The following is a 23,650-nucleotide window of genomic DNA, read 5'->3' as shown; positions in this document are numbered from 1 at the left end:
TAGGATTCGTTTGGACAAAGTTATTAAAATATAGAATATAATTTGTTCTAATTCAGTCCCTAGTGTATACTCCCTTTCTCTTCCTTCTCCTTCTTCCCTTCCCTCTACTGATCTTTCTGTTATCTATCTATCGATATAAATATTTTTAAAATTTGTGTCTTATAAATATACATGATGGTGAGATTCACTGTGGTATATTCATATATACACATAGGAATATTAGGTCCGATTTATTCTACTGTTCTTTCCTTATCCCATCCCACTTCCCTTCCCTCCAATTCTCTTTGTCTACTCCACTGATATTTCTTCTATTTTTTTGAACCCCTCCCCCACTTTATCCCTGCTCAACTTCTGCACATCAGGGAAACATTCAACCTTTGACATTTTGGGACTGGCTTATTTTACTTAGCATGATAGTCTGCAGTTCCATCCATTTACCAGAAAATGCTATAATGTCATTTCTCTTTATTGTTGAGTAATACTTCATTGTGAATATATACCACTTTTTCTTTATCCATTTATTTGTTGAAAGGCACCTGGGTTGGTTCCATAACTTAGCTATTGTGAATTGTGCTACTATAAACATTGTGGCTGCATCAATGTAGTATGCTGATTTTAAATCTTTTGGCTATATAACAAGGAGTGGATTACATGGGTTATATGGTGGTTCTATTTCTAGTTTTTTTGCGGAATCTCCATACAAAAGCAGGGACTCTTTAGCAGCCGGCACCAAGCTAAAGGCTTAATGGCTGTGAAGACTGATAAGAGGAATGGACAACTTAACTTTTCCCACCTTACAGTTTTTCTCTAACAGAAGCAGCACAAAGAAGAATATCTCTACTTACAAATCCAAAACCCTCATTCACAAAAGTTTGGGGATTACAGTTTAAATTCTCTGTAGAAGTAGACCATGTATAAGTAATAGACTTAGCAATTTATTCATAAGACATATTTTGTTTTCATGTAAACTAAATGTGTTTGGGTATGTTCTGAAATATTTGTTATGATCTTTACATTCCAAAAATTTTTAGCAGCTCTGAGAAAATGCATTATTGACTTGTTTATTTTATTAAATAGTGCTATATTTTTTGGTCTTATTTCCATAGTTAGTTAATTTAAATCTATCCTTTCAGCTTTTGGACATGCTTAAGTTCTATACTGGTTTTGAAATTAATGACCAGACTGGAAATGCTCTGACAGAGAATGAAATGACCACAATTCATTATGATAGAATTACTTCTCTACAGGTAATTGAAATGGACTATAGCCTTTTCTTTAATCTAATTTTTGTATAGATGCAAATAGAAAAAAAAAGTACTAATGTAATAGTGTTTTATCGTCAACTTTTAAAGCTTTCTAATTCTGATGAATTAATGAAAAAAAAAGACTTTCATAGTGCGTCTGAGTTCTATGAGTCAATATGATGTTATTCTACTCCGAAATATTAACTAGGCCAGTTTGGTACAAATATTGTTCTTGTTGCCACTTTTATTTCATGAACAAGTGCTGCATCATATGGTAAAGTATATGAAAGCGTTTTACACATTTTTAAGATCAACACGTTATAGGACTGAAATTTACCAACATAGTTCATATATGCCAAAAGAAGTACTCTTGTTTTCTGTTACTGACCTCACTTTGTTATTGAACTCCATTTTTTTTTTTTTTTTTTTTTTGATTACAGAAGGAAGCTTTTGTCAGTTTAAGTTTTTTGGAGGGTAAAGTCTTAAACAGAAGTTTAAACTCTTTTTGATAATCAATTCTACTCTCTGCTTGATTTTCTGATCTCCCTCCTCTTTCCACAAGTGACATCAGGGTGTACATGAAGACTCATTGTTTTGGAAGAGGAATGAACTCAGATGTCTTTTCCTTCTTTTCTCAGAACATTAGTGTTTTTGTTCTTTTGCCCTTCAAGTAACCACAGTTGATGTGGATGTGGATTTATCCTGTTGGTACAGGCAAGGCGTGATGACTGGTCTCAAGGAACTCCATACTGCTTATGGAGTCTGCTGTTTTGTTCTTTATGTTGTTAGTGTTCTTCTGAGAACTGATTCTCACTCATTTCCTGGTTTAGGCCACCCATTCTCAACTTAGTTACAGTCATTTTGTAGTTGTCTTCAATAATCCCATGCAAACTCACTCATAACATTGGTGACCTATGTGTGTGTCATCCACCATGGAGCACATAAAAACTTCTGAGTCTCTTCTGTAACACAGGGGCATCAAGGAAGACTAAAAATGTTGTCTTAGATACTTACCATCTTAGTGCTGCTATTTCTATTTTCTTATAGCTTATTCCATATTGGTTGGGAACGTTAGCCTACAGGTCTTTTCTTCTTCGAGTTCCAAACAAAAACAGGGTATAAGCATATTGTGTTTTGCCTCTCTCCTCAGGTTGTTTTTTCAATGGGAACTTTCCCTTGGGATTTTATTTTAGTCTTGTAAGGTCAGTTCTTGATAATAAAATGTTTTTTTTTTTAATCCCCTTCTGTTAATAGCCCTCATGGCTATTTTTATATAGTCAAAATCAATTTTAGAAATAAAAATTTGAACACTGGCTCTTCATTTTTGCTTTCCTGCTTGAATGATTCTTGGTGGTTGTTGTTTTGCTTTTATTTTTTTTCTGTTGCATTACATATTTCTGGATGAATAAGGTGCAGGTCACATCCTAGATGCCTATAAGAGAGGGTAGTACATTATACTTTTAGAAAACATTTCCGCCATACAGTCTGTAAATTTTAGATGGTTTTATTAAGATGTAGATATTAATTATTTATATTTTTTGTCCTTCTGTTTCAGAGAGCTGCTTTTGCACATTTCCCTGAACTCTATGATTTTGCCCTCTCCAATGTGGCAGAAGTAGATACTCGGGAATCCTTGGTCAAGTTTTTTGGACCTCTTAGGTAAGGCAACACAAGAGAAAAACTATTTATAAACTCTCTTAGTATCATGCTCCTTGAATTTTACTTTGTTGCTTTTATTAATTTTTGCATTATTTTAGATAATGCTGCTTGTTCCTTCACTCTTCACTGACATCTAAGCTTATGTTATTCTCTAACAGTTTGATATCTTTGAGTCAACTTAAAAGCAGTTATCCATCCCGCTGCCCTCCTCCTCCTCCTCCTCCTCCTCCTCCTTCTTCTTCTCTCTCTCTCTCTCTCTCTCTCTCTCTCTCTCTCTCTTTTGCCTTTTTTGGGGTAAAAGATATTTTTCATAATTTATGTCATTTTATAGATCTTAAATTTTTCCTATAGTAGGACATTAAATTGGTCAATCCCATTAGTCATGTAAGAGACATCCATAATGGTTCATCATTTGTGATATTAGTTTTATGACTTAGGAACATTTTTGCATGGTTAAAATTTATAAAATTAGTAATATTGTCTGGCATTTAGTTATCTGCTAATATAGGTTTTTGAAAATAGCGATAGTAATCATATGTTTATTTAATATTAAGTGGTACTATGCTAAGTGTGTAAATAATCCTCAAAACTTCATATTAGTAATAATACCATTTTTTTAAAAAAAGGCATAGAATAAGTAATTTGCTTGGTTACACAGCAAATAAGTGACAGAGATAAGAATTGAACCAGTTTAATTCCTGAACCCTAAGTTTTAACACTGTTCATTATTTCCCTTTGGTTCTTAACTCTTGGGAGAAATTATGTAGTTATTTTGTATTTGAAATGAAACAAACTAAGGTTGATTTGTTTATTCATTTTCAAGTGAGGATCTGATTATAATTCTTATAATAGGTCTATTTTATTCTTTGAAGTAATTGCATTGAGTTCCATTAAATGGTACTATCACACTGTTTTTTAATTACTCTCTTATTGATGGATCTTTAACTTTAAAATTTTGGGCTATTACCAACAATTCTGTATGAGCATCTGTGTTAGTCAGATTTCCATTGCTGTAATAAATATGTGAGATAAATGAATTTTAAAAGAAGAACTGATTTACAGTTTAGAGGTGCCAATCCATGGTCTGTTGGCCCTAGAGTAGGAATGCATGGCAGAAATAGATCACTCATAGCAGGTGAGCAGAGAAGGAGAGGGAGGAAGAACCAGGGTCCCAAAATTTTCTTCAAGAATATGCTCCTAATGACCTAACTTCCTTCCAGTAATCCTCCCAGTAACGCCACAGGCTGGAGACTAATCCTTCAACACATGGGCTTGAGAGAGATTCAGTATTTAGACTAGCAGCATTCCTTGTTCCTTCTATGTAAAGAAAAAAATTTAGTGTTGATTCCTAGAAGCAAATGGCTGACTCAAAGGTTGCATGTTTAAAATTTGTTCCTTCAGAAAAGACTAACAGTTTACACTTACACCAACAGTGCATGAGGCTTTCTTTTTCTCCCTACCAACACTAAGTAAATGAGTCCTTACTTTTTCCCCATCCAAGAGCAGAAAAATCCTTATTGTTTTACTTTGCATTTTTTTTCATTACATTGGGAAAATTGAGTATCTTTAATTTTGTTATCCATTTGCATTCCTTCTGTAATTTTCCTGTTATCTTTACTATTTTTTACTTGATTGCTTATTTTCTTATTCATTTTATTTTTGAGAAACCTTTATATAGTCTAGATATTAATCCATTATCTAGTTTGTATTACATGATTATTTTTCTCAGTTTAACTTTGTAATTTCTTTTGTTATTACAGATATTTTATTTTATTTTTTGTTTTAGTTTCTGAACTTTATTAGTTCTACCTCATGCTAAAATTCCTGCAAAGTTGTGATTTAATACAATGATCTCAAATGAAAGTGGCATTTTAAAATAAATTAAAATGCAAGCATATCTGTATTAATCTATTTTTAAATGTGTCATTAAATTGGTTTAAAAGTCCAGTGTCAATTATATATCTGTAAGTGTTTAAATAATTTCATAATTTTAAAAATTTTTGCACCCACTCTGTTTTTTTGTTTGTTTTGCAGATGTTTTAATTTTTTAGTTAATCACATCTGTCAATCTTCTTTTTAGTGATTATACTTTATGTAGAAGACCTTCTGGGCCCTAAGGTTACAAAATATTGTCTTATGTTTTTAGGCCATTTTTACATATTACATTTATTTTATCTGCATAATACATTTGAGGAAAAATTTTTTCTAATAGCTCATTAAAAATATGAAATATAATCCATTATATGTTAACATGTTTATTATTAATGAAAAATGTATACTCTAAATGAAAAAAACACAATGGGAAGAGTGACATTGATTTACATGTTTGTGAATCTTTTTAATGTCTGGTTTATTGAAGCTAATTGGGTTTGTACATGAGCTTTAATGTCTTACTCATAAAGACTCAGATAAGGTGTAAATCCTTCCCAAATTTATCTATATATAATTTAATATCAGACAAAATTCTAGCATAGTATTTTGAAAAAATTGACAAACTTATGCTAAAAGTAATATGGAAAGGCAAGGGAACTAGAAGAGACACAATCATTTTGAAAATGAACAGTGTTGGATGAATTCTACTAGCTACTTCCACTATTTAGTATAAAGCTACAGTAAAGAAGATATTATAGTATCAAAAAGGGTTGATTTATGGATCAGTAGAGTAGAATAGAGAGAGAATTCAGAAATAAGACACCCCCCCCCCTCTCTCTCTCTCTCTCTCTCTCTCTATATATATATATATATATATATATATATGTATGTATATATAGTTAGTTGATTTTTATAATGTACTTAATTAGAATTAAATTAATTTACTAATATGAAGAAAGGATAATTTTTCAACAGTGATGCTAGAACAGTTAGACATCTTTATGCAAACTATGAATGAACCTTGAACCATAACTTTGCATCATATACACAAAAAACTCAAATTGAATTACAGACTTAGATACCAAAAATAAAACAGAAAAAAAAGAAAAACTTTGTCATTATGGTTTGTGCCAAGATTTCTACAGACACCAAAGCACAATGGAAAATTTAAGAATTGGCCTTTATTGATATTTAGAAAAAGTCAGCTCTTTGAAAGACATTGTTTTCAAAGAGAATCAAAAGGCAAGCCACATACTAGCAGAAAATATTGACTAAAAAACACATACGTGATGAAAGATTGGTATTCAAAAGTCTTAGAATTCCATAAGAAAAAAATAACTAATTAAATGGTAAGAGATTTAAATAGATAAAGTATCAAAGCAGATGCTGAAAAGATGCTGGGGAAATGCAAATTTGAATCATAATATACTTACTACATATGTATTAGAATTATTTAAAAGAAAAAAAAACAATGGACAATTTGCCAATGATGTGGAGCAACTGGACTTTTCAGACATTGCTGGTGGGAACTAAAAATGAGAGCCACTTTGGAAAAAGTCAACACTTTCTTTTAAAGTTAAACATGTGTTTACTATATGATCCAGCAATCCTTGCTTAAAGATATACCCAGGAAAAGTTAAAATTATGCAAAAATGTACATAGTAGCTTTATTTGTAATTGTCAAAAACTAGAATACATATATATCCTTCAAGTGGTAAATGAATAAACACACCGTGATACATCATGTAATATAGAACAGTACTGAGCAATATGAAGCAATGGACTACAAATACGCACCACATTGTGGGTGAATTTCATCCACCAGTATCAGAAGATATCCAGTGTCCAAGGCTACCAAATGTGTGGTTTGACCTTCTGGAAAAGGCAAAATCGTAGAGATTGAAAATACATTCGAAATTTCTAGAGAGTGTAGTGAAGGTTTGATACAAAGTAGCATGAGAGAAATTTGGGGGTTGATGAACTATTTAAGTAGTGGAAAGCTATCAAGTTCACAGAAAAATTTGGAATGGATATTCAAGAATCCAAATTTAATAACAGTTTTAATTTTTCACTGTTGCATCAGGGACATTCTTCAATAAAACTGGCTTTGTAAAGAAATACTTTGTGCAATTGAGGAATTCTGTGACTACTTTTAGCACAGGTTGGTGCCACTGACTGAATCTTTGCCAGCAATTTTACCCGTCAATGCCTTTTTTGGGGGGGGTGCTGGGGATTGAACCCAGGGCCTTGTGGATGTGAGGCAAACATTCTATCAACTATATACTATATCCCCAGCTAATCTGTATCTATCTACTCTATACCCCCAGCTACCCACTAATGCCTTTGTACTGTCGGTGTATATATAAATATAGTGGGGGAGGGATGTCTTGGTATTAAAAACATGCTGTCCTTGCACTTCCCTTGAAAGGACTTTAGGTACCATGAGGTTTGTAGAAAATACTTAAAAAAAAAACTGAATTATAAGTTTAATTTTCATTACTGTCTTTTGATATTGGCTGCCCATATCATAGGACTATATTTATTTTTTAAGCTGTCTGTGAAAATGCATGTTTCAAAAGCAAATTGAATTGTTATGAATAAAATTTTTTCATTCTGCAGTTCAAACACACTCCACCAGGTGGCCTCATACCTCTGCTTGTTGCCAACCCTTCCTAAAAATGAAGACACAACTTTTGATAAAGAATTTCTTCTAGAATTGCTGGTAAATATTAATATTCTCTGAATTTTTCATGTAGTTTTCTCTGCCTTTTTGAATTATTCAAAAAGATGTTGGTATACATTTCTACTGTACTAAAAGATTGTACTAAAAGATTATACATAAATCATATATATAAATGAACTCAAAATGAATCACAGATTTAAATATCAAAACTAAAACAGAAAAAAAAATCTTTTTTTCTTGTGGTTCAGGCCGATATTTCTACAGACACCAAAGCATTGTGAAAAAATTTATGAATTGGCCTTTATCAAAATTTAAAAAAAAGTCTGCTCTTTGAAAGACATTGTTAAGAGAATGAAAAGGCAGGCCACATTCTGGAGGAAAATATTGGAATACGGACTGATATCCAGAAGTCTCAGAATTGTATAATAAGAAAATGACTAAATATATGGCAAGAGATTTAAATAGACACAGTATCAAAGCAGATAGATATTAGTAAGTCTATGGACAGATGCTTAGTATCTTGTCATTAGGGAAATGCAAATTTGAATCATAACAACACACAGCATAACGACTGTTTTGGAATTATCACTTGCTTTTTGTCAGATTTGATTTTTCATTTCTTGGATTTCTTCTCTCAGGTCTTTCATCTCTTGAAACTGCTTTTTGACAAGAACTCATTACATCAGCACGCATTTATGAGCAGCTTCTTTATCAGGCACTGAATTCACACATTGGAGATACATAATTGAAACCATTCCTTTCTTTAAGGAGGTCACAATTAAACATACACAATACATGTATGTGAATAAGCATCATATGTTTATTTTAAGTGATCATTTAAATATAGTTTCTTGAATATTTGGTTTTATCATTATCTCTAGGAAATCTTGGGAATCATAAGAACTTATCACTAAGTAGTTGAAGAATTCTTAGGGATTTCTCATTCATTTTTGGAAATGAGAAGCTTTAACTTTCAAACTATTTTTGGGTGTGTATGTGTCTGTGAAGATTTTTGTTTTGTAGAAATCATAGTTTTCTGTTATATAATTCATGGTGTACATTCTCTAATAAGATAGAATTATTATAAATTGAATAGCTTTTCATGTATTTTAGACATTTTTGTGCCTAAGCTAACATACTGTGTTGATGTGCGTATACTTTTCTTACACATATGGAACCATATTAAGCATACTGTTTTATGATTTATTTTCTCAGCTAATATTTTTACTACAAAATGTAAAACACAATCCCTCACTGTAGGAAACAAGATGATGTACTAGTTTCACACAGACCACAAACTCTTTGTAGCAGGTGTTTAAAGCCCTAGTGACAGGTGTTTTAAGTGCTGACTGGGGAGAAGTCTTTGGGAAGCATTTTAAATTAATTTAAGTATAGAAAAACACTTTCTTACTGATAGGTTTACTTGCATGAAGAATATGACTTAGGCCACTATTTTTGTCTTTCTTCCTTCAAGATCACTTTTCATTGTCTTTGACCACATATGTGCTTTCTGAAAATTCTTCATGCTATTTTCTGACAATATAAAAATCTCTCATGAGTCAGGTTTTGGTATTAATAATAATAATAAAAAATGTGGATTTTCTACTAGAAATCTTTCTAACAGTGTGTTTGAGTATAAAGTTGACTCTATGCTTTTTTGGGTCTTGTAACTAAAATCTTACCCTTAACATTTAAATAGGTATTCCAAAAGAAAATAATTTTTAAATTTATAGTGATACAACATAGCTTTTGTTTCTTCCCTTTCCTAAAGGAGGTCTTCAAGCTTTGGTTTCTTCTAATATCCAAATAACCATTGAAAAGTTAAAATACACATATTGCTTAGCTATCACAATATCTTTTTTCCTAAAATAATTTTACCTTGTACTAAACAGAATATGACATTTTCAAATGTTATTATTTTAGCAGTGTTGATTGGGTAACAAATTTATGTTTGTATGTGAGATGGATTGTTTTAATATTGCTGTAATAATAAGGGTACCTCACGGTCATCATTGAAGGGGAAATAGAGATAGTTCATTTCTCTTTTTACAAGGGAGAAAACAAAACAGATCGTATAGTTAATATAAGAAAGACAAATAGAACTTAGGGCTTCTATTTTTCTCTTAATGATAAATATTCAAGTGTTTAAACTCTGGGTGTGTGCCAAGGACTTCCACTATTTTACAATATTCTATCTGTACATGAGAAATCAGAGAGGTAAGTAACACTTTTTCTGTTTTACTAAAAAGTAAACTAAGATCAGGAAGGTAACTTGCCCAGGTTTTCCTTGTTCATACATAGAGAAGCTGGGACTTGAACTCCAGTTCATCTGATTCCAAAGCCCATTACTATTGTTCCTCTTTCATCTTTGTTTTAATGGAGAAAATGGAGGAAAGAAAAAACATCTTGTTGAAGTGCTTCAGTAACCTAAAAGGCATAAAATTTCTCATTTCATACTTTACTGTGAATTTGGTCATAAATTATTTTGAGTGAACAAAGATGATTCTCATTTTCTGCATGAACTGTTTCCTTTCTCTTAGGTATCTCGACATGAACGTCGGATTTCTCAGATTCAGCAGTTGAATCAGATGCCTTTGTATCCAACTGAAAAAATTATATGGGATGAAAATATTGTCCCAACTGAGTACTATTCTGGGGAAGGTATGGTAAAGAGATATAGGATTCAGGTGTAACATGAAACTTAATTCAGAATTCATCGTATATAATTAAAAATGTATTCCAGTTTATCTCATAAATTAGGATAATTTTCTGGTACCTGAAGCTCAACTTAAAAAAATATTTAATATTTTGAATGCTTAGTACTAGTATTTTTATTAAATTTAATCATACCTTATTGTATATATAACACTATATATAAAGTATGACCGTAAAACTGTAAGACATAACGCTGAAAACTTTCATTTTGTCACTATAATATGCTGTTTCATCGAACTTTTTTTTAGAGGTTCTTTTGAATTCTTTGTAGAGCAAAGTGATGACCACCAAAAAGACATTATCAGTAGTTGATAAAAAACTCTGAATTTTGATCCAAAGTGATATTACCTAGTTTATTTACGTACCTTTCACTACATTTGGTTCTGTGGGCCTTTTGCTCTTCCCCTAAGAATGAGACTTTGCCACAACTGAGAATATACAGAAGTATCTTCTGTCATATTTTGAAGACATATTTCAAAGGAAATTTCAAGAAGTCTTGAACAATGGCATTGTTATTAGAAAAATTGTGACTTTTAGAAAATCACAGATGTTTTCTTTTTTTTTAATACTTTTTAGTTGTAGATGGCACAATACCTTTATTTTATTTATTATATTTATGTGGTGCTTAGAATTGAACCCAGTGCTTCACACATGTTAGGCAAGTATTCTACCACTGAGCTACAACCCCAGCCCCTCACAGATATTTTCTTTTGGTATATTTATTTAAAAGACAAATTACTTCCGAGTTGTATTCTAAATGTATAATTGCAGCAAAACCAGTGTACTAAAATTGTGCTAGAGTTCAGAATAGTCAGTCTTCCATTCTTTTTATAGCGAAGAAAGTTGATATGTTGTTTTCTTATGTCTAAGGATGCATTCTTGGGTGATAAAACTACAGAAATTCAAGCAAGTGATGGTTATAGAAGTTGGGAAATGGTTCCTTTCAGGTGAAAGGAAGAAAATGTAAGGTATATGAGAGATTCCTGGATAGCTAACAAGGTGATTCCAAAGCTTCATTTTTTAAATGTCCTTTATTTTTTGGCATATCTCCCTATATCTTTTTTTTTCCCCCCTTTCTGTTGAAGAATCTGGGTTGTTTGATCTGCAGTTTCCCACAGCCCAGACTTTTCAAAAGAATACCGTTTTTCGTTTTTTGTTTTTTAAATAAACTGTGCTATGAAAAGAGATGGTTTCCCTCATCCTCTGGCCTGAAATAAATTGAATTCAATTGCTAGTCAAAGTTGACTGATATAAATGACATGAAAATTTTTATGCAGCATTGTTTCTTGTGTTTAAGTTCTTTTGTTATATCTTTGATATTCTGCAGGACAGTCATTAAACTGATTTGCTTATAAAATGTTCTTTGGATTCTTTTTTTTAAAAAACCTTTTTGATAATGTCATGAAGTGCTTGGTTACTTATTATCCAAGAGAAATAGTGTTAAGTGAGGATAATGGAAAGAATATTTATCATTAACATAGAGAAGAGCAAGTCTGGAATAACAAGGCAAATTTAGAGCATAATAGTGATCTTTAGAGACCTATTTATGCAATGAAATGTATTAATCCAGGTTTCATGGTAAATTTTGTCATGTGCTAAGGTCATTCTCACTTCTAGATTTGGCAAATGTGAATTAGATGATAAGGCTTTATAAAGTATTTGAGACTACTAATGTTAAGTATCTTTAAATATTTTTAAGCATTGTCTGATATTTAGATTAAGGTATTATATGTATTAACAAAATTCATCCTTCATTCCTAGGTTGGCTTGTTGATTGGTTGGGTTTTTTTGTTTGTTTGTTTGTTTGTTTTTGGTACCAGGGATTGAACCTGGGGGCACTTAATCACTGGGCCACATCCCCAGCTCTCACCCCCAGTTCTTAATTGTCAGCTTTTATTAACCTGGTTTCAATTTCTTTCTTTCTTTTTTTTTAATATTTATTTTTTAGTTTATTTTACATTTATGTGGTGCTGAGGATCGAACCCAGTGCCTCTTGTATGCTAGGCGAGCGCCCTACCACTGAGCCACAATCCCAGCCCCCTGGTTTCAATTTCTATGTGAAAATAAAGATAAGATGTTATCAATTAAACAGCATTTTAGTTATCATTAGATTCTTATCAAATTTATGGTATTTTTTTAATACATAGAGAAGATGACTGATTAAAAGAATTATTCAGATATGGATATTCCTTTTCAGGTTGTCTTGCTCTTCCCAAGTTGAATTTACAGTTTTTGACTCTTCATGACTATCTCCTAAGGAATTTTAATCTGTTCCGCTTAGAATCAACGTATGAAATTAGACAGGACATTGAGGACAGTGTCAGCAGAATGAAGCCATGGTGAGTAAATTGGTTCTACTTAATAATAACAAGATGCATACAGTGACTGATACTTCTGTCAGAAACTTCATAAATGTGTTTAAAAAATAGTTATATGACATGAAGCCTTCCAAAATAGGAGATTCTATGCGAGTTAAAATCTATCAGAAGTGCTAATATATGAAAGGTATTTAAGTACTTGGAGGCAGAGCTGGGAGACTGGGGATAAAGTAGGAGAAGTTGTCTTATTTTGAGAAAAAAGGGAAAGATGTAGAGGAGAGTAGGTTAGATCTTGGTAAAGGGGTAAAGAGATGGGTATGAGTTGTCTAGCAGTCCTATACCAGGGAAGTTTAACTTAAACCAGGGATGGTTTAAGTCCTGGATGAAACTTATGATAAAGGGTTACTCCTCTACCTCAGTTGCTCCTATGACTGTTGTTAGTGCCATCATCTCTATGGGAACTGGCCAGGGATGGGGGATGTTGCTGAATGTTACACAGAGTGGTACACTGGTAAGTTTTCTCTGGCTCTTTATCCGTAGATGGACTTGAAGGGGCTAAATCATCAGGATTTACTTCTAGAACAAGTTGAGTAGGTCTAATTATTTGAGGAACTTTTCTGTTTAAACTTGGCTTTCCACCTGCTGGCTTATGTCTGGAATTCTTTTACTAAAGTCCTTCACTGTAGTTATGCAGGAAGCTTTGCATTATGAGATTTGTGAAGGTTCATTTTGGTTTCTTAGACATTGATTGACTTGGTATAAAAGCCCTCCATTGACTATGGCATTCTAAGTATGGAATAGATGTGACATAAGCTATGTGACAAAAGCATTTGCAAATTAGTAAATTTCTATGAAATGAATTTTCATTACCTTATGGTCATACTCCATACATACACACAATCGTTCTGCATTTTATATAAAAAGCTTAACATTTCTTGAAAGTGAACTAATTCAGGTATCTTCCAAGCTTCTCTCTTTACTAATTGCAGAGAACTACCATGGGCACTGTGATTATGATCTATTTTTTTCACTTCCATATTTTATTTTATACACAGTTCTATTTTTTAATTAATTATTATGTGAAAAGTTATTCTGGGTGAGACTTTAAAACACAAGACAGAGTATTTTTGACTTAATAATTAGTTGAGTCAGTAAGCAGGCTAGCACTGTGAAATTTGTATACCCACTGGCTGATCATCCCTGCCCACAGCTTAGCTGAAATTTTTGCCCATTGTTCGGACCCTGCGGGAGTGCTTGATCAGAAAACTTACTTACAATTTATCATTACCTTGAGTTTATATGTTTAGATTCAGGCCCTAGTTTTGGCCAAATAGGGACTTACTAACTAGCAGTTCAATAAATAGAATTCACTTATATTTTATTTAAATGCCAAATACAACAAAAATAATACTTATGGCCTATTAATAGAGGAAATTTTTTAAAGTTATATCATTTTAAGATATGAGGTGGGAGTCACTTCTGGAGTTAATTCATTCATACTTATACTATTAAATTTTTCAAAATTTGCAATCTTAATTCCCATCTCTGAAAATAGTTAAAAATGATGGGATCGTAAAGAGACCCGTGTTGTTTCTATATAGCATGTATCTTGAGGATGAAAAAGTAGCACAGGCATTTTCACTTATTACATGATGATCATATTTTCAGGCTGCTAAAATCACTGGGCAGTGAAAAGAGGAAGGAACAGAAATTTGTAATTTTTAATGCTTTGTGTTTCAAACCTTTTATAAGAAAAAGGAATAAAGGGAGCAGATTAGTGGTTCCCTGGGGTGGGAACAGGGATTGATTGCAGTTGGACAAGAGGGACCTTTTTTAAGGATGATAGAAATGTTCTAAAATTGTGTTGATAGATATACATCTCTATTAATTTACTAAAAATCCTTGAATTGTACATTTACAGTGAATGGAGTCTATAATATGTAACTATACTGAAATAAAACTAGGAGGAAGTGATAGATAGAACACTACTTTACAAGGGATTGTTCTATTGCTAACCAAGTCATTGGATTGCAGATCCTTTATTATTAGTTTCTCTTTTTGATGTTATGAAGTTCTGTAACTTGTTGCTATGACACAAAGCCTTTACATTATATGTATTTTATTTTCATTAGCTTTTAATGTTTGGCAATACTTTCTAGTTTGGGAGTGCTAGAGTTTTTGTGTCACAGATTTCCCCAATACACTATTCAATGTAAAAACAAAAGTGCAGATTAGACTAACTAACATAAGAAAGAATGGGTATTTGGATGTTAATGGTTCTAATTATTGTAGTTAGCTTATTTTTTCCTCCAATCCATGACATCATCTTTTATTTAAATGTTATTCCCAGAGAAAATGTTTGCCTATATATATTTGTGTGTGTGTGTGTGTGTATAACCATTTGTTTGCTTGTTTAAAATTATGACTGTGTATTTGAAGTAGCTTATAGAAATGTTTGAAGTATAGAAAATAGAAATATTAGCAATTAAGGCTATTTGATGAAGAAAGCAAAAGAATAAGAGTATAAAGTCAAACTAAGTAAAGCTGTCCTTCAAAAATGAAGGAGAGATACTGAGAGTGTGCATCACCTGCCTTATGAGAAATGTTGACGGGAATTCTTCAAGCTAAAACAAAAGGATGCAAATTAGTAACGTGAAAAGACCCTTATAACTAAAGTGATTTTAATCAAGGAAAACACTTCTTAATTTCAAATTATATTACAAAACTGCTGTAATCAGAACAGTATGGTACATGCATAAAGACAAAGACCAATAGACAATCAGAAAGCCCAGGAATAAATCCATACATATACAATTAATCTTTCACACATGTGTCAAAATACACAACAAGAAAGGATAGTCTTTTCATTAATGGTATTCGAAAAACTAGATATTCATGTGCCAAAAACAAAACAAAAAGGAAATTGAATCCCTGACTTCTACCATACTCAAAAGTGAACTCAAAGTAGATTAAAGATTTAAACATGGAGCTGGGGATGTGGCTCAAGTGGTAACGCGCTCGCCTGGCATGCGCAGGGCGTTGGGTTCGATCCTCGGCACCACATAAAAAAATAAAATAAAGATGTTGTGTCCACTGAAAAAAATAAATATTTAAAAAATCCACCCCCCTCTCTCTCTGTCTTTAAAAAAAGAAGATTTAAACATAAGACCTGAATTCATAGAACTCCTAGAAGAAAACATAGAGGAAAAGTTCCATGACATTGGTCTTAGCAGTGATTTTTTTTTTTTTTTTTTTTTTTTTTTTTGTAACAGGGAGAGAGATACAGCAGCAAAAGTGCAGGCAACAAAAGCAAAAATAAAAATAGTGAGATTACACTAAGCTAACAAGTTTCTGTCCAAAAAAGGAAACAAGAATATAAAAAGATAGCACCTCTAGAATGGGAGAAAATATTTATAAACCATAAATTATAATAATGGGTTAATATTCAAAATATATAAGGGACTCCCATACAGCTCAATACAAAACAAAATAAAACAATAATACCCAAACAGTTGAAAAAAAGGCAAAGCATCTGAATAGACATTTTTTCTAAAAAGGTATGCAGATGACAGATGACCAAAAGGTATATGAAAATGTGTTCAGCATTACTAATTGCTAGGGGAATGCAAATCAAAACCACAATGAGATTTTCACCTCATACCTGTTACGATGACTGTTATCAAAAAGTCAAAATATAAGAGTTGGTGAAGATGTGGAAAAAAGGGAAACCCTATATACTATTGGTGGCAATGTCAATTAGTGTAGCCATTATGGGAAGCAGTATGGAAATTGCTCAAAAATTAAAAGTAGAACTATTAGTCCAGCAATCCCACTCTGTTTATATAGTCAAGGAAATATAATCACTGTACAAAGAAATACCTGCACTTTCATGTTCATTGCCGCATTGTACACAATAGCCAAGATATGGAAACAACCCGTGTACATCAATGGATGAATAAAGAAAATGTGAATATATGGCATATATGCATGTACACATGGTAGAATATTACTCAGCTTTAAAAAGGAAGAAAATCCTACCATTTTTTATAATATGGATGAACTTGGAATACATTATACTAAATGAAATAAGCCATATTCAGAAAGGCAAATACGGATGATTTTACTTACATGTGAAATCTGAAAAAGTAGAACTCAGAAATGGAGTAAAAGTTGACTGTTGGGGATTGAGGTGAGTGAAATGTGAAAATGGTAGTCAAGGGGTACAAACTTTTAGTTATAAGATCTGGAAATTCTAGCCAGACATGGTATAGCACATGCCTGTAAATCCCAGTGGCTCTGGAGGCTGAGGCAGGAGGATCATAGGTTCAAAACCAGCCTCAGCATCTTAGTGAGGCCCTAAACAACTCAGCAAGATCCTGTCTCAAAATAAAAAATAAAAATGGTTTGGGATGAGGTTCAGTGGTTAAGTGCCCTGGGTTCAGTCCCCATTACAAAAAAACAAAAAACAAAAACCAGATTTGTAAGTTCTAGAGATTCAATATACAGCATAGCAACTATAGTTAATAATAATGTATTATATATTTGATTTGCTAGACAAGTAGAGTGTAAGTATTCTCATAATACAAAAAAAAGGTAACTGTGGTGATAGATATGTTAATTTAGCTTGACTTCAGTTGTGATTTTACGTGTGTATATAAACATTCCTTAATATACATTTTACTGTCAATTATACCTTAACAAAGTAGAGATTAAATTGTGTTGAAGTATTTTATTTTTCTTTTTAATAAAATGACTACACTCCAGAATGCTTTAATATGTATAATGTTATTATTTTTTTCAGAGGCGAGGGAATATTCCTCTACTTTCCTAGGCCATATTTGCCTGTTTTATACTATCATATATACTTTCTGTATATTGGGACTTTTTTACATAAGTTTAAAAATAAGGATTGCTAATGTTAATACCTAAATACTCGTAAAACATGTATTCTTAATAGTTTTACTTGTCTGAAAGTTTGGGAAAATTTATCTTTGTTTGATTAATTATCTATTTCTTTGATTTTCAGGCAATCTGAGTACGGTGGTGTAGTGTTTGGTGGTTGGGCACGAATGGCCCAGCCCATTGTGGCTTTCACTGTAGTTGAGGTTGCCAAACCCAACATAGGTGAAAACTGGCCAACCCGAGTTCGTGCAGATGTCACCATCAATTTGAATGTCAGAGATCACATCAAAGACGAATGGGAAGGTAATTTTATATTTGAAATGCTAAAGTTGCCTTTGGCTTTTTTAGTTTGTAGATTTTTCACTTAGAGTATTAGCAAAGTACTTTACTAAATATTACCCTTTTTTCTTTTTTTGAATATTTTTTAGTTGTAGTTGAACACAATACCTTTATTTTATTTATTTTTATGTGGTGCTAAGGATCGAACCCAGTGCCTCACACATACTAGGCAAGAGCTCTACCGCTGAGCCACAATCCCAGCCCCCATGTACCCTTTTTTATATTATTATTCATTTATTTTATTCATTTATTTATATGTGGTGCTGAGAATCCAACCCAATGCCTCACACATGCTAGGCAAGCACTCTACCACTGAGCCACAATCTCAGTCACTGAATTCTTTTTTAAATAAAGATTTTTCTGGGCTGGAGCTGTAGCTCAATGGTAGAGCACCCACCTCGCACGTGTGAGGTACTGGATTCGATCCTCAGAAACACATAAAAATAAACAAAGATATTGTGTTCAGCCACAACTTAAAAAAAAAAAATCCATGATTTAAAAAAATAATAATAAAGATTTTTCTTAAACTTTTATTAGTAGTAAAAATACCAAGGATCATTCAAGAATATTGAAGTATCCCAAATATTTTAATAAAAAGAATAAGATCATATATGTATCCCAATGTTTTGGAAATTGCAGTTTGCAGAGCTGAGAGGAGAACATTTTAAGTCATAAGTTACAATAATATGAATTGATAGGGACAATTCAAAAAGAATAAATACAATAGTGTTCATTTTAGAAATGGAGAATACCCACATATTATTAGCACACATGTTCAGTATAAGAAAGGAAAATTGGTATTTTTCAGGAGATAAAAGCAGCCAAAGTGAAAGTATAGGGATGTGTATACTTTGTGAAGAATAAAGATTAAGAAAGGAGTTTGGGGAAAGGAAATACAGTGAAATAACTCAAAAAGAATTAATAGTTTATTTTCACCAAAGTGAAGAAGGCAGATTTTCAAAAAAATCAGGGAAGTCAAATTTATTCAAAGATACATACATAACAGTTATAGAGAAATGAAACCAGTGATTTTCCCTGTTTTTTACTAGGCAAGATTTTAGGGATCAGAGTTCTGTGTCACAATTCTTTCCAGAGGCAGACATGTTCAAAGTTAGCAAGTAAGAATTAAAACATCACTAACACCTGTGCCAGAAGTGGCTCATGAGCTGATTTTTAATTGGCACTTTTATATTTTCCCCCCAGCTGTCTGTAAGACTCTTACTTGCTGCCCTGTTGTGAGAAATAGTAGCCAGTAGGTTTAATCTCCTGCTACTTTCTTTGCATGCCAGAAGGAAAAGGATACTCCCTTAATGGATCAGTTTTCAGAAATTATTGCTCCCTACATAGCTGTCAACATATGGAACATATGATATATTTATCAAGGAATTCAGCAATGAAGCTGGCCAAATGTTTAACAAATGGCTAATCTAGTGAGTATAGTTTGTGACAGATTGTTTTTTTGACTCCTATATCCTTTAAAAGAGTTCCAGTCTGTTGTAATACACATCTAGAATGACTTGCACCTTTATTATTGCTGAACCTTGAGAATGACATTAAGTTGGTGGGGAAACTTAAGGAGATATTAAACACTTCTTCTACACAGAGTGTATCCCTGTGAATAGTAATGCTTGGGATTCCCCCACCCCCCACCACCAGGAATTGAATTCAGGGACATTCGACTGCTGAGCCACATCCCAGCTTTATTTTGTATTTTATTTAGAAACAGGGTCTCACTGAGTTGATTAGCCCCTTGCCATTGCTGAGGCTGGCTTTGAACTCGTGATCTTCCTGCCTCAGCCTCCTGAGCTGCTGGAATTACAGATGTACACCACCGCACCTGGCCAATGGTTGGGAATTTTAAGTTTTTTCATAGGCATGTATAGATGACAAGTGACCCATATGCATTACAATGTTAAGGGGGAGGAAAGGGTGTTTTACTCAGAAACTCCTATTTCCCCCTCGGCAGTTGCTATCAGAAACCTGAAATAGACTTTTTTTTTTTATTTCCTCCTTCCCTCCCTCCCTTCTTTCCATCCTTGCTGTCTTTGTATTTCAGTCAGTATCTTTCTGTTTTTCTTTTTAAAATAGGCCTTTGGTAGAATGATAAATAGTGGGTATATGTTGATGAGTAAGCAATAGAGTATTTAGGGATTAATGATTCATATTATGGAATATTGTGGTAAGAAAATGCATTTTTTTCATAGACCAGAGTTCAGACTTAGCTCCTATATTGATCACATTAGGGATAACCAGGTAGGAAATTGGAGCAAAAAATGAGAGAGAGGCCCTGCAAATAATGAATGTTGTCTTATAAAAATAGTTTGAAGTTTTCAAAATAGAAATCATGAAACATTCATCTTGTCCCTTCAAGAAAATTTGAAACTCAGGTCCTTATCATTTTTATTACCTACATTTAAAATTAAGAAGGCAGAATTAATGAAACTGAAGGCTGGGTTTGCTCTAGAAAGCACAGCCAGGAGAGGGTGGATACAAATGATTAAAAAGAGACAGGTAGTTGAGCTCATTATAATGTAGGTTTTAAGAAAGGTACATCTACTATTTATCTTAGATCACAGGAGAATAATCTGCTTTTGAAAGGACAGATAGTTATACCTTAGTAATGCTAAAAATTGACCTCTACATTAGAGAGACTTGTCAAGGCCACTTCTTTGTCTCTTAGACTTATCAGTTTTGATGGGTTGTGCAGATTAGAAGTCATGGCAGTATTATAACACAGATAGTAGAATGGTTTGCTTTGTTCTCGTTGCATATCCTGCTTCTTTGCATAGAATGTCAGAATTAAGTGTTTCTAGCTTTATCCACACTTGCACATGCTACAAAGGAAAATTTGTTCCAATACTATTAGCCACACATCATATTGGTGATTTAATTTAGTTGTATATCTTCTTACCAATGTTTTGAGCAAGCAAACTATTTAAATTTACAGTGATGTCTATAGTGGCTAACAAAAATGGATCAGGGGACTGGGGTTGTGGCTCAGTGGTAAAATGCTTGCCTAGCATGTGTGAGACACTGGGTTCAATTCTCAGCACCATATATAAATGAATAAATACAATAACGGTCCATTGACAACTAAAAAAAATATTTTTAAAAAATGGATCAGAAAAGCAATGACAATTAAATCGCTTAACATTACACGTTATGAGGTATAGTCCCTGTCATATAGTATCTGTGTTTTTTAAAAAATTTTGTTTGTATGTATATGAGTTTGTGTGTGTGTGTGTGTGTGTGTGTATAGATAGATAGATAGATAGATAGAAAGAAAGAAAGAAAGCCTTTATTTTTATGTGATGCTGAGGATCAAACCCAGTGCCTCACATGTGCAAGGCAATCACTCTTACCACCGAGCTACAACCCCAGCCCATAGAGCTAGGAAGTCTTTTTTCTTTTCTTTCTTTCTTTTTTTTTTTTTGTATTGGGAGTTGAACCCAGGAACACTTTACCACCACAGAGCTATATCCCCCACCAGAGTCCTTCTTTAGAAACAGGGTCTCATTAAGTTGCTTAGGTCCTTGCTGAGTTGCTGAAACTGGCTTCAAACTTTGGGTATTTCTGCCTCGGCCTCCTGAGTCACTGGGATTATGGGCATGCATCACCATGCCTGGTTGGAAAGTCATTTGAGTCTATTATTTGATCTGATGGCTGAGAAACTTTGAACTTTGACACAAATCTCTCTCTCTTTTTTTTTTTTTTGGTGCGGGCGTGTGTATATGTGTGTGTGTGTGTGTGTGTGTGTGTGTGTGTGTGTGTTACCAGATATTAATCTCAGGGGCATTCTATCACTGAGCCACATCCCTAGCCCTATTTTTGTATTTTATTTAGAGACAGGGTCTCACTGAGTACTTAGCACCTCGCTTTTTGCTGAGACTGGCTTTGAACTCGAGATCCTCCTACCTGAGCCACTGGGATTACAGCATGCACTACCATGCCTGGCTCAAATCTTCTAGTTTTTGACATTCACTTACAAAAGTGTTCACTATTTGCATCCAAATCTATATATATTTAACCATATTTCTCATGGTATTATCTGTAAACAATCTTTCTGTGCCTTGATGAATTATTCTTGATTGACCTGTTTTAATACAATACAGTTAGGCTGTATTTGGAATGACACTGATAGGTGGCTTAAATTGATGTTAGAAACCTACTAAAAAAAAGAAACCTGCTAAATATGATGCATATGAGTTATATGGCAACCACATTTTTGGTTATTTACTAAGAATGTTAAAAATAAGAATGATGATGAGCATCCAGTTTTGGAGTATGACTTAAAAGGCTTATTCAGTAATGAATTCATGATATAAAAGTTTCTAATTTAATATAAAAGAAGTTTCAATATAATTATTGCTGTGAGATATTAAGTATTAAAAGTTATAGGAAAACTTATAATTGTATACAATGCAAATATGATCATTGGTCACCCTTAATATTTAAAATTGTTTTTTAATATCTGTTCCTTATAAAAGGTTGAGAATTTGCCAACAAAAGACTAAAACAATGAAGTTCTAAAAAATAAAAATGTCTTTTTATGTTTTACTAGGTCTTCGTAAACATGATGTATGTTTTCTAATTACTGTGCGTCCCACAAAACCTTATGGCACAAAGTTTGACCGGAGGAGACCATTCATCGAGCAGGTTGGCCTGGTTTATGTCAGAGGCTGTGAAATCCAGGGCATGCTGGATGATAAAGGGCGTGTCATTGAGGATGGTACGGTGGTCTGTCTCTTTGAAATTGTGTGTACAGAATAAGTTTCTTTGCCTTTTTCCTTTTTGCTTCTTAAGTAAAATTCTTAGTTGTGTACATACTAATTCAACATAAAGAGTATATAAAAGATGTTTAAAGTACCTACTTCGAAGTTTTAGAAATAAGTACTATGGTTCAAATCTTCTGTGTTAGATGTAAAATATTACCCCATAAATATGCACAATTATGTGTCAAGTATGTTTGTAAAAGTTTCTGTGTTAGATACTGGAAAGGATAGGATCTTTTTGAAATCACATTTATTTAAAACTATCATTTTATAATACTTTACACTATTGCTTTGAAAAATTCCTAAACAATTCTTGTAATTGTTAAAGCTTTTTTTATATTCAGTGATATATTTATCTAATTGTTTTCTTAAGTTTTACTGTGTTGATTCATTACAGTAATAGTTCTCAACTGGAAACAATACTGCTCGGCAGTTGGAAATATGTAGTGATACAAAAATTGTCAAATGACTAGGGTAAGGGTGGTTAATGACAGGCTTGTTGGCATTTTGTGGGTGAGGTCCAGGGATGTTAAACAGAATTATTGTATAGACAGAATGACCCTGCCTGAGATGACAGCATATTATCACTTAAAAACTGCTTTACAGGGTTAGTTACCTCTTATATGCTTATCACTAATTGTTCCTTTGAAATTCTTTCTTCTGTTGTCCTAACTTCCTTTATAAAAAATACCTCTTAAATTATGAGTACTTCCAAGACTAATGTTTATTTTACAACTTGGTTGATAAAATTCCCTTAAAACTTAAATCAGCCTCTATCATCTGTGATTTTGAGATCACATCACTGCTAAACTGCTGCTGGTCTGGGCTATTCATCTCTAGAATAGAAGGAAATGGAGGCTGGGTAGAATAAACATAAGACTACATAATGGAACCACAATTTGAGGTCTAAGACCCCAAAAGAGGAGAGAAGGCAAAGGGACAAAAAGAAGCATTTGGGCTTTCAGCCATTAATACCCCATTTTTCTGTATATATAAAATTTTCTTTTATTCTGGTAATAGTAGACAGAATGTAGAAGGTTGAGGAGAGTGATCAGCCTCTGTCAAATTAGGAATAGAGAAATTATCCCTTAAATCTCTTGAGTATAAAATTTAATTACTCTGAAAATATTTATGAGTACTTACTGT

The 23,650-nt window shown here is 32.9% G+C and overlaps 1 protein-coding gene across 2 annotated transcripts in view; it reads left to right on the top strand.

Moving 5' to 3' along the window:
• Positions 1 to 23,650, top strand: part of Aqr (aquarius intron-binding spliceosomal factor) — a 113,650-nt gene that overhangs the window by 45,724 nt on the left and 44,276 nt on the right. For both annotated transcript variants that reach the window (XM_076850517.1, XM_076850518.1), the window contains exons 12-18: positions 1,134 to 1,247; positions 2,800 to 2,903; positions 7,395 to 7,497; positions 9,999 to 10,119; positions 12,371 to 12,512; positions 17,518 to 17,696; positions 22,294 to 22,461. In XM_076850517.1, the coding sequence (XP_076706632.1) occupies positions 1,134 to 1,247; positions 2,800 to 2,903; positions 7,395 to 7,497; positions 9,999 to 10,119; positions 12,371 to 12,512; positions 17,518 to 17,696; positions 22,294 to 22,461 (931 nt within the window). The remainder of the gene's footprint in view (positions 1 to 1,133; positions 1,248 to 2,799; positions 2,904 to 7,394; positions 7,498 to 9,998; positions 10,120 to 12,370; positions 12,513 to 17,517; positions 17,697 to 22,293; positions 22,462 to 23,650) is intronic.

This window comes from Callospermophilus lateralis, chromosome 3 (assembly GCF_048772815.1).
Source record: "Callospermophilus lateralis isolate mCalLat2 chromosome 3, mCalLat2.hap1, whole genome shotgun sequence".
Taxonomy (NCBI): Eukaryota; Metazoa; Chordata; class Mammalia; order Rodentia; family Sciuridae; genus Callospermophilus; species Callospermophilus lateralis.
The sequence above is the reverse complement of the archived record's forward strand: the minus strand, read 5'-3'. Positions and strand labels throughout refer to the sequence as shown.